This window comes from Mesoplodon bidens (assembly GCF_964165515.1).
Source record: "Mesoplodon bidens genome assembly, chromosome: 2".
Lineage (NCBI taxonomy): Eukaryota > Metazoa > Chordata > Mammalia > Artiodactyla > Ziphiidae > Mesoplodon > Mesoplodon bidens.
The window spans coordinates 136261456-136274227 of NC_138177.1; the positions used below are offsets into that span (position 1 = coordinate 136261456).

General features: G+C 39.8%; 1 protein-coding gene across 7 annotated transcripts in view; it reads right to left on the minus strand.

The window, feature by feature from the left end:
* The window catches only part of FGGY (FGGY carbohydrate kinase domain containing), a 426675-nt gene that overhangs the window by 387721 nt on the left and 26182 nt on the right, over positions 1–12772 (minus strand). For all 7 annotated transcript variants that reach the window (XR_014015075.1, XM_081224383.1, XM_081224384.1 and 4 more), the window contains exon 3: positions 4446–4557. Coding sequence is in view for 6 of the 7 variants with exons in the window: in XM_081224383.1 (XP_081080509.1) it covers positions 4446–4557 (112 nt within the window). In the remaining variant the exon portion in view is untranslated. The remainder of the gene's footprint in view (positions 1–4445; positions 4558–12772) is intronic.

The following is a 12772-nucleotide window of genomic DNA, read 5'->3' on the forward strand; positions in this document are numbered from 1 at the left end:
TTTGAAAGTAGATCTGTGCAGAGAATGGATAAATAAATTAGTAAAACAAATTTAAACTCAAGCTACACACATCAACATGAATAATGACACCAGCTGGGGTATTTTTAAACACAGTATATATTGTTTGTTGTTGTGGGTATACACACATGTGGTAAAAGCACAGAAGAAATGTGTTTGTGAACACCAGCTATGGCAGAACCATTACCTGCTGGGCAGGGGGGCGGGGGAGGGGGAGGGCATGGACTGAAGCTTCAAGTGGTTCTTTCTTTAAAAAAAAAAAAAAGGACTTGTGGCAAATGTGGCAAAACCTCATCTGTTTATCCTCATACATACATAGGAGGCTGTTACCTTATTTTCCTTACTCTTCCATATATTTGAAAAAGAATTTTTAAAATTTACAAAAAAAGTCGGCCTAAGGACACATCTAAATTAGGTCATCATCGTAATGAGTCAAGGACTCACTCATTGGTTTGCCTGCCTGGAGAGATTTCAGGTCCCACAAAAACTACTCAAACAATGGCAATACATTTAAAGTAAGAGAAAGTACATGAAACCTTCCACAGGTACATCTAAGATTTTGTTTTAAACAGCTGAGTGATTCTACTGTATGACAAAACTGCTTAAAGTTCTGGTTCTCAACCCTAGTTTCACATTAGAATCTCCTGGGATAGCTTTAAAAATACTGATGTACAGGTCCTATTCCAGAACCATCACGGAATCAGACTGTGGGTATGTGGGCACACATTCATAAATACACACACACACACACACACACAATGTGGGTGTGTGGGTGTTGGGGGGGACAATATCTGCATTGCATCTTAAATATTGTATAGAATCTGTCTGCAGCTGCTTCAAGACAAAAACACCTGTTGCTAAACCTTCTGTAAAGACAGACCGATCAGCCACTACTACCTCTACATGAAGAGGCTCTCAGAATGACACACTGAGCATTGTGTAGAATCAATTACTTTATTATATTTATTATGATTATTAATTAACAATGCTCATTACAGACAACAACCTGGAAGTTAATCTCTTTTTCAGTGCCTGTAGAAAATGACAAATAAATGACTCCACTGAAAGTTCATTTCATCTTTTATTAAGCATCTGCTACATGCCAGGCACAGGGCTGGATGCTGGGATACCAAGAAGAATGTGCCACAGTCTCTGCCCTTAAGGAACACGAGGGTAAATGGAAAAACAGTCTGTATGGAGTGATGACTGCTGGGACAGAAGTCCTGGACATGGTACAGAGAGAAGGAAGAGCACAGAGAAGCCCCCAGTTAGCAGAGCCCGAGGCTGCACAGGGAGCTTCCAAGATGCAGGAAAGCTTTAGGTTAATTCTGAAAATGACTGGCCACTGGATAAGCAGGTGAAGAAAGAGTGAGGGAGGAGGGGCTACACAATAGAAACAGCACGTGAAACCAACAGAGCACAGACCCATAAAGGCATCATATTTTAAGAGAACTGGAAATAATCTGGTAGAGCAGAATTTGGGTAACATAGTCAGTTTACCTTAGGGCAGATTATTTATCCCTGTACTCATTCAATTAATACTGTCAACACCTCACAGGAGGTGTTCCAGGGATACCTGAAGGAAATGACTGTGAATCAGAAAACCATCTAAATATTAGGTTTCTGTTACAGAGTAGCCTAGGTAGTAACTTCCTCCCTGACCCTAAATTATCTCCCTTGGTTCCTCTCCCTCCCAAGAGCTCCTGTGGCTGGAATGATTCACCCAGTCATGGTCTGAGCTAGGTGGGTTGCAGAGGTAGGAAGCACACAGCAATGGCACCTTTGTCCAACCCAGCACTGGTCTGATCTTGAAAAGGAAGAAAGACCAAACAAGAAAAGGCAAACAATGAGACTATTTTATCATGTAGGTCAGTGTTCTCAAACTAGTGTACTTAATTTCCTTGGGATTTTTTTTTTCTTTTTCTTTTTGGTTACCATCTAAAGAAAATAAGTTTTGCTGGTCTTATGGGTTTGGCTTTAATGGTGATGGTTAATTTCCTGACCCCACTCCCTGCTCTTCACAATTACTTCAATTAACCAATCAAGAATGGGTCATTATCAGGTAAACAGAAGTCTTTAAAGACCCTCTTAATTCATCCTTAAAATTTGAATTTCATTTTCTAGTACAGGCTAATCCACTGCAGTTAAAATCTAACCTTAATAGAACCTGTTGAAAGGCAAGAAACTGGTGAGGGCACCTGCAGCTGGATGCATTTGATGAATGGGTACATTTTAACCTTTTAGGTGGAATACAGTTTTTTCAACACTTATAATTCAGGTTGCAACCTAGGTAACACTCTTAATAGGAGAACTGTCAACAGGAGGCAATTCTCTCTACAATGAGAAAAAAAGATGGCATCTGGGAGGGTGCTGGTATAAGCATGTTTAACAAGGAACTATTCCTCTACTTCAGATGTTCTTATTCCTAATGTTTTAGCTGTCCATTCATCTGCACCCAGTAATTATCCACATATTAGAATTACCGAGAAAACTAAAAACACTGATGCCCTAGCCTCACCCCAAGCCAACTGAATACAAACCCTGTGGGTAAGGCTCATGAATTGGTAATCTTAAAAGATCTCCAGTTGATTCTAATGTGCTACCAGAGTTAAAAACCATGTGTTTCAGCAGATTAGAAGGTACAGAGTCCTTGGAACTTAGGGCTCTTAACACCTAAGTCCCATCCAAAATGAGAATTCCTTCCACGGCATCCCTAACAGACCATCACCTGACCGCTACTTAAAACAAGCCAACAAAGAAGTGCTGGCAGCCTCCCCAGGCAGCCCACTCCATGGTTGGAGAGGGCTTGCTGTTGCTGAGCTGAGGTCTGTAGGTTCAGTCCCATTCCTTGGGTCTCTGCTCTCTGAAGTGGTCTAGACGGGGGCTGCCCTGCCCTCCTGGGCCGGAACAATGCCAGCTGAGCCAGTGGTCAGCCACTGAGAACAAGGACCCCTCATATTCGTCTCTGAAGCCCCAACACTTAATCAGACAGGGATTGGCACACAGCGGGTGCTAGTAAATGTGGCATAAATAGAAAAAAAATGTGTGTGTGTGTGTGTGTGTGTGTGTGTGTAAAAGATGGTCACCATTACCACTGTGCTCTATCATTCATCCATTTGCCTACTTTTGCAGGGCATGTCATTTATAAAAATCACTGTTCCATGCATTAGGTCCATAGGAGTAAGTAAGACACATTCTCCTAACTTAAGGAATTCATAATCTGACTGAAGAAACTTTTCTGAGCATTCAGGCGTCCAGCTCCCCTTAATTCTCACAGCAAAGCTACTGTTTCATTATTCCAATTCTTTCAGAGGAGAAACCAAGCCATACAGACGTTAAGTGACTCACTCAAGGTGTCACAGCTCAGCAGCAGCAGGGCTAAGAACTGGGACTGCCTGACTCCAATGCCAGGGTGTCCCAGTGTGCCCCAGTATCCATAGCTGCCAATTAAGAAAGGTGCTGCTACAGCAGTGTCCACTACTAAGGATTCTTTAATACAGCCTCGCCCCAAACATGCCTGTGATACCTATGTTGGCAACAACCGACTGAAAATGCAGAGAGTCACACTTCTTTAGATGGAGCATACAATTTCCAGTGCACCATAGTCTCCACTGCTCCCAAATGTCTGCCACTCATCAAAAGGTTAAATGTCAGTTGAAATTTATCTCTGCACATGTGCTGTTGTCTTTCTCACATCTGGCACACTGTATTCATTTACATTACCTACCTGACTTTTGGGTTTGCGACCTCGGTGCTAGCAGTACTGGCTAGAGTATCCCAAAAGGGACACATCCTCACCATCCATGAAAAATTTCTGACAGTGGATAAAAGTTGGCACTTGCATTTGAAACAGCTCATTACAGTACTCATGAGTGTAATGAGAGAGTGCAATGAGAGTGTAATGAGAGTGTATTAGAACAACGTCATTAAATGCGAATGTCTTTGGTCTGGCTATTGAAAATAGAGAGACCATTTGTTTCCAGCTTTTGTGTGATATATGGTCCTGTCTGTCTTACTCTATTTTCTTTAAGTGAACTTGATTCACCCACTCAAATGAATGTGGTGGAGGAGCTTCATATGCAAAACAACTGCAGGCACAGACAACACTCCCTTCCTTGAAAAGGCCCAGACCAGTAACCTGTTTCAAGGCTACTCACTCTGAGCTAATGATCCCATGTCCATCCTACATTAGATTTTCTACTGTGGCTCCTGTGCATTGTGGAGCCAAGTCTCTTCCTAATCCACCTAATCCCAATGTCACCCCTCTCCTACTAACTGCTGCCCAAGCTTTGACCTCTAGGGACATGATTTTGGGGCTCCATGCTCCACCTGTAAATCTCACTAACAGTGATAACACTTGATATCATGCTCCACCTGGGCCCCAGCCCATCTCCCACCACCAAGAAAACAGAGAGAAATGGTCCTACCTTCATGATTCACGGGTAAAGGACGAAACTCCTTATCCAAAACAACCAGAGAACACGTGGCATCAAACCCAAGCCCTCGGATTTGGTTTAAATCAATCCCTTGTACAACTTTCTGTTTTAAAAACAAATAAACAAAAACATAAATTAAAATACAGGCTTTTAAAAGACTGAAAACAGTTATGACTAGAAGGAAATGAATGGCAGAATAAAGTATTTACAATAGAAAACAAATAAAAGTTCAATGTCACTAAAATATCCGAAGATCCTATAAATTAATTTAAAAGACAACCAATCTAATTGGAAATTAAGCAAAGGACATGAAAAGTCACTTCATAAAATAAAAAGAAATAGTCAAAGAGTATATAAAAAGATCCCCAACTCCATTAAAATTAAATAAATGCAAATAAAAATATCCCAATCTTTGTTTTTCTTATTGGCAAAAATTCAAAAAATTAAGAGTAGATAGTAGTGGCAAGACAGGGAGAAGTGGACCTTCTTTTACATTATCCTAACAGTGTGATAATTTAGTACAAATTTTAAAGAATATAGTATAGTATTTATTAAAATTAAAAAATGCATAACTTTTGACCCAGCAATCCTACTTCTAGGAACCTATCTTAGTGAATTATTAGCATGAGTAAGTAAAATTACACATAAACAAAGGTTAACTGTTTAAGAATATACCTAAAAATTGGAAAAACTATTTTTATGAAATAAATTATGGTATACCTGTAAAACAGAATTTTCTACAGCCATTAAAAATGAAGAGAGAGAAGCATCTTCTGGGTGTGATAGTATGAAGAGGCTGGCAAACCTTCTTAGCAAAATAAAAGCATAAAACTGAACAACATCATCAAAAACAACCATTTTGGGGCTATGGAACTTGGCCAAAACCACATAAGAAACTGAGAAACAGTCTTTCTTGAAAAATAAAATTGCACCTAAAACATTCCCACAAAACAACAACTCCAGGACCAGATGGATTCATTGGGAGGTTCTGTGAAACATTCAAAGAATAAACAATACCACTCGTATACAAATTTGTTTAGGATATAGTGAAGGAGAGAACATTTTCCAACATTTCATGGCCAGTACTACCCTGATACCAAAGCCAAACAAAGATATCAAATGAAAAGGACACTGTAGACCAATAACTGCCATGAACATAAGTGTAAAAATCCTTAACAAAATATTAACAAACCAATATTGCAACATATAAAACATTCATTTTACATCATGACCATGTGGGGTTACCCCAGGAATGCAAGAGTCATTTAATATCCATAAATCAATTAATGTATAACATATACTAATAGAATAAAGTACAAACACCAAATGATCATCTCAACTGATGCAAAAAATAAATAAATAAAAAATAAAAAACACTCAATAAACCAAGAAAGAAGGGACCTTCTACAACCTGATTAACAGTATCTACAAAAACCTATAGCCAACATCATACTTCACAATAAAATGAATGATTCCTTCCAATCAAAAACAAAGCAAGGCTGTTCTCTTTCACCACTTCTGTTCAACCCTGTACTAGCGGTTCTGGCCAAGGCAATAAGGCAAGAAAAAGAAAGTTAAAGCATACAGATTGGAAAGGAAGAAGTTAAAGTGTATTATTTTGCAGAAGACATAATCCCATATGCAGAAAATCCTTAGAAATTTATCAAAAAGAAAAATCTACCTGAACTAATAAGCAACCTTAGTAAGATCACAGGATACAAGATTCACATATAAAAATCAACTGCACTTCTATATACTAGCAAATAACATATCAAAATTGAAATACCAAAATAATTCTGATCACAGTAGCATCAGAAAAACAAAATACTCAGGAATTAGTTTATCAAAAGAAGTTCAAGACCTATACCCCCAAAACTACAAAACGTTGCTACAAAAGAAACTACAAATTAGAGAAATATGCCATATTCATGAAATGGAAAATTCAACATTGTTGAGATGGCAATCTCAAATTAATCTACAGATTCTACACAACCCCTATTAAAATCCCAGAAGGTTTTTTTAAAAAAAATGACAAGCTGTTCCTAATTTATACAGAAATGTAAAGGACATAGAAAAGCCTAAGCACTTTTGAAAAGAAAGAACAAAGTTGTAGAACTTATGCTACCTGATTTCAACTTACTATAAAGTTACCATTACTAAGTCAGTGTGGCATTGGCATAAGGATAAATTTATACATCAATGGAATGGAATAGAAACATAAGAAATATACCCAAACTTGTATGGTCAGTTGATTTTTTATAAGGTGCCAAGACAATTCAACGGGAAAAAGGACAGACTGTATGACAGTAGTACTAAAACAACTAAATGCCCAAATGCAAAAAAAAAAAAAAAAGAACATATACTTTTTGACTTTTACCTTACACCATATACAAAAATTGACTCAAAAAATGTATCATATCTCCAAATGTAAGAATTGAAACTATGAAACTTACAGGAGAAAATCTTTATGATATGAGCTAGACAAAGATTTATTAAAAAGCAAGACTCAAAAGAAAAAAATAATAAATTTGACTTCATCAAAATTTAAAAATTTTTCTCTTTAAAAGAAACAGTAAGAAAATGAAAAGATAAGCTAAACATCGGGAGAAAACATTTGTAATTCAGACATCTGATAATAGACATATATGGAATATATAAAGAACTCTTATAACTCAATAATAAGAGGATTAACAACCCAGTTACAAAATGAGCAAAAGATTTAAATATACACATCACCAAAGAAGACAAATGGCCAAAGCACACAAAAATATGCTCAACATCATTAGTCATTAAGGAAATGCATATTAAAATCACAATAAGCTACTACTACACACCTACAATAACAGCTATAATAAAAAAAGAGTGACAATACCAAGTGTTAGAAAATTATGGAGAAAGTGGAATCCTCGTACATTGCTGGTGGAAATGTAAAATACAGCCATTTTGGGAAAGAAGTTTGGCACTTTGTGAAATATAATTTACCACACAACTCAGCAATTTCACTCCTAGGTATTCACCCAGGAAAAATAAAAATGTATGTCAACATAAAGACTTGTATGTGAATATTCACAGCAGCATTGTTCATAATACCCTAAAACTGTAAACAAATCAAATGTTCATCATGGTTTAACCAAATGTTGAAACCAAGTGTGTTATATCCATACAACAGTATAGTACTCAGAAAGAGTACTATCTGTGCAACCACATGAATGAACCTTAAAAACATTACGCTAAGTAAAAGAAGTCAGACACAAAAGAAGGCATGTTGTATGATTCCATTTATGCGAAATTTCTAGAAAGGAATACCTATAAAGACAGAAATCAGTTATCTATGACTGGGGCTGGGGACTGACTACAAACAGGCATAAGGGAACTTTTGGGGGGTAACAGAACTATTCTAAAATTGAATTATGGTGATGATTGCACAAATGTGTAAATTTAATAAAATCACTGAATTATACATTTACAATGGATGATTTTATGGTATGTAAATTATACCTCAAGCTGTTAAATATTTTTTTACAAAGTTGAGCTATAAAAGATGAAATGGAAATACATCCGTGATATATTAATAAGGTACAAAAAAAACAAAAAAAATATACAACAAACTGCTAGTAGTGGTTGCCACTGAGAACAGAAACGACAGCTGGAGGAGATGGGAGATTTTTCACTTTGTCATGTAATTTTTTAAGCTGGAGAATAACAGATTTATTGATGAATTCTATTTTTTAATTTTTGTTTCTATGGTTTCCTTTTGTGAAAAAGCATGGGTGATCACACTCGTTAACATTTCCTGCCAACTTAAAACATGACAATAACCTTTTAAATACCACAAAAGTCAACTCAAATGTGTCCATCTCCATTTAAAATGCTCAAGTCGGGCTTCCCTGGTGGCGCAGTGGTTGAGAGTCCGCCTGCCAATGCGGGGGACACGGGTTCGTGACCCGGTCCCGGAAGATCCCACATGCAGTGGAGCGGCTGGGCCCTTGAGCCACGGCCGCTGAGCCTGCACGTCCGGAGCCTGTGCTCCGCAATGGGAGAGGCCACAACAGTGAGAGGCCCGCGTACCGCAAAAAAAATAAATAAAAAATAAAATAAAATAAAATGCTCAAGTCTTCTTTTTTCCTGTTTTGGAATTTTAGACTTGTCGTTTAGGATTCTGTTTCTTACTATTTAATGGGTTCCTCAAATAAGAGCTATACACAATTATTACAGATTTTTCAACAAAGAAAAGCAGTAATTTTTTTCAAATAATAACAACAATAAATTATAAAATGTCACCATATATTGAGCACCTATTGAGTGCCAGGTACTTTACAAACATCATCTTATTTAATCCTTACAAAACCCACTGAGGAAACATTTAGTATTTCCATTTCATAAAAAAATAAGTGGAAGACTGGGGAGGGTAGGGAACAGCAAGTGGGCTCCAAAGATTGAGAATTTGAACTTAATCCTGTCATACAGCCAGTAGATGGCAGAGCCAGAATTCAAACTCAGAGCCTGTGTTCTTCCTACTCCACCATACTGCCTGCCTGCCCAAGAGACTCACCCTGCAGAGAGGGCATGTGCTCTATGCAAGAATATCGCTAGTCAGCCATCCGTGACGCCTGGCAATACCTCTGCCCCACATCACCAGGTGAATGCCCCGTACACCTTCACTACACTGATCCATCAAGACTTAGAAGAATGTGAGCCGCAAACCCAAGTACCTGTCAGCATGGCCTCAAGACAATGATCCACGAAGACCTGGTTTCAAATCCTAGCTCTGTCACTCTGGCTATGTGACCCAGGGCATGTTACACAATTCCAGCCATTCTAATCACCCCCTTGCCTTGCTGGATCATGTCTCTGTGGCATTTATAAGCACGGCTTCCTCTATCTGGAATGTCCTTCCAACTTGGCTTGGAAATCTCTGGGTAGTGGCTAAGATCAATGATACTGGGTGCAGACTCCCTGAGTTTGAAACCTGGCTCTGCCACCGACTAGTCATGTGACTTTGGGAAGCCAGAAAACCGGTTTCCTTGGTTACACAAAGCTATTACTTAGACCTACATCTCCTAATGATGTTATGAGAATTCAGCAAAATAAGGTGTGATTAGCCCAACATCTGGCATTTGGTGCACAATAAGTAGCAGCCATTATTTGAGGAAATTAGCTGCCTCCAATCTTCTTTGAACTCATGGAGCATCAATCTAACAATCAACAAGCCAGCCCTAACTTCTACCTGCCTTGTGGCCCTGTTGGTCTCTGTGCCCAGAGAGTGCATGCCTGACTTGGGCAAGCCCACCCCACATAGGCCTGCAATTAGTCAAGAGAGGAACTGGGAGGGAACATGGAGAAGATGCAGTAAAACTCAATACCACAAGGCAGCTTTGGAGTAGAAACAAGCATGGGCTACAGTGTCAAAAGAGCCACCTTCTGGTTCCAGCTCCACCACTTTTGGATCAGGTAATCTTGCACTAATCTCATCACCTTTCTGAGCCTCAGGTTCCTGAGAGAGAGAAAACTCCTAGGTAAGGATCAAGAGCATCAATTAGTTTGAAAGTGCTCTGGAACCGATAAACCTTTGTAGGAAATATGAAGGATGGAAAACTCCCTCGATGCCTTACTAACTGTGTTCATGGAATCTTTCTGATGTACGAAGCATAGCATGCTCTGTGTGTCATGTAAGCACATATAAAATGACAGGATAAACAACTGAAAAGATTGGATAAACTCAAATCCTCCTAAGGATTCTGGTGGGAGTGACTGTCCAGTAGAAGCAAAGAAAATATTCTCTACAATCTACTTTATGAATCCCCTCGAAGACCTACAGAGTTCTATATTCGAACCATGGCCTTTCAGCCTCAAAAGTGCAGTGTCTCCATCTCTAAAATGGAAACCTACCACAAGGAACTGGAGGAATAATTGTGACAAGCATTTAAACCTGATTTGGTTAGGCAGCCACTGTCATTTCCCCAGCCTTATATGGAAATGCCTTATGACCATGCTCCTCATGCTTATCATGAGGACCCCCTCCACTCCCCACCCCCACCCCCATCTAAACCATCTCAGAGAGATGGCTGTCAGGGTCACACTACCCAGAAGGCCCCTGGGACTTGACCTGCTGACCTCAGGATTCTTTTCTATACGCTCATTAATGGAAGAAGAAAGCAGGCTAGTAAACTCACCCCAACAGCTTGGCATCAAGGGAATTTCCTCAGCTAGAGAGAAAGCACATTGCGCTGCTAAAGGATTTCCAGAGAAGGAGACTTCTGCAACTTCATTGGGTAACCTGGTCCAGGTCTCGCAACTGTCAACTCGTAGCTATGGGGCAGCAAACAAATGTTTGGGGGAGGGACTGTGCATCGCTTTGTTCTGACTGTGGGAACCAGTTCAATTCTGCATGTGTTTTAAATCAGCAGGCTGTGCCATATTGGGTGGGGAGACAGAGTTCCTCAGAAATCTTCCAAACTGAGAACTGGAGGGTCAGAGGCATACCTGGTTTTATCTTTGGCCGTATTTGGAGCAAGGGTCAAAGCCTGGGGCCTCACGGAATCCAGCTTGCAATAGAGCTCTATGTGGCTGGTACTGTATTCTTTTAAATCTTGATTTGAATGCCTTTGTCAGCTTTGGGGGTGTGCATGAGGTTATGAAATCCCCAGTTCCCTCAGGCCCATCACTCCCTGTTGCCTACACAATTCAATTACTCATTCAGTCAGTCAGCAAATACAATCAAGCCCCTTCTAAGGTCATGCTGTGCACTATTCTGGGTATTTGGGAAACAATGGAAAGCAAAATTTTTTTTTTAATTCCTTACTGTTTTGGAGATTACGTTGTAAGGATATACAACGGCCAATAAACGGAAAAAATTATATAGTGTATGTACAGTATACTAGAAAGTGATGTCAGGGGGATCAGGAATGCCAGAGAAGGGGAAGGTAGTTGCTGAGAAAGTGAGATTTGAGGAAACGCCTGAAGGACCCGAGGAGCTGACCCTGTAGAAAACTGTAGAAAAAGTGTTTCAGGCAGGAGAACAGCCAGTGCAAAGGCCCTGAGGTGGGAATAACAACAAGGCTAATACAGCTTGTGTGGGGTGTATGTTACCTGCAAGGCCCCTGGAGGCTTTCAGCTTTACAGAATCTACTCTAGTGACCAGTAAAATGAACAAATCCAGTCCTGGTCCATTACCTACACAGCATCCTAGCTCAGGTGTGGTACTGTCCCTTGAACATAAGGTAGAGAGATAGAGGCCAAACACTGCCATTTATGTCAGTGACACCAACATTCCTCCAAGAACAGAAACTCTGAAACTGCCTCTACCTCCTTCCTCTCCATCGTCACCAGGTCCTGTTCGATCTTCCTTCCGAAGTCTCTCAGTCTTGTGCCGCCTCTTTATTCCTCGGCCAACATCCTAACCCAGCCCTTCATTTATTAAAGAGATAGTATTAGGCACCTACATGTGCCACCATAGAAAACACATGCTCAACAAGACAGACATAGCCCCAGGCCTCCCAGACCTTATGGTTCAAACAAATCTCAGCTTCCAGAACTTTATTTGAAGAAGGAAATTGCCTCCTAACTGGCATCCCTGAATTTAGTTTCTGTTCCTCCAAGCCATCCTCAATCTGTTGCTGGTCAGTCTGAAACTCAGGATGATTCTAGAAGAGCTCCCAACTGGCCTCAGAACCAGCCACCCCAGGTATGCCCCCAACACCAATTCCAGCTTCCCTTCCTCCTCCTACTGGAAACCACCTGCTCCAGCCGGGGATGACTCTAACTTTTCCACCTAAGCGCTTCCATCTGTAATATTCCTCCTGAACAACCACTTGTAGTGTTCTCAAGTCTCACTTTTAACCTTACATCCTTCCTCAAGCTTTCTTCATTGATTGGGAGTAGGGAGGTCCCAATGTCTTGAGTCATTCATTCTTTTTACATTTCCCGGGTCTACTATACGTTAGGACCTGGGTGAGCAAACTATAGTTCCTACCCTCCTGCGGTACAAAATCTCGTAGAAAAGACAGCTATTAATCCACAAATGGGAATTATTTTATTTTACTTCATTTATTTTGTTATGTCATTACTTGATTATAGAATGATTTTACTATTTGATATTAATCAAAAAATGAATGATTCACAAACCACGTGAAGTTCTATGAAGAAGAAGTACAAGAGATGTGAAAACACTGAGTTGGACTTAGTTGGGAGGTAACATTGGGCGAGAAAAGGCTTCCTCCTTGAACAACTACCTTTTGAACTAAGATCCAGTGCAACACTACGCAAGGGACCTTCTGCAGTGATGGACATATTCTGTATCCGTGCTGTCCAGCACAGCA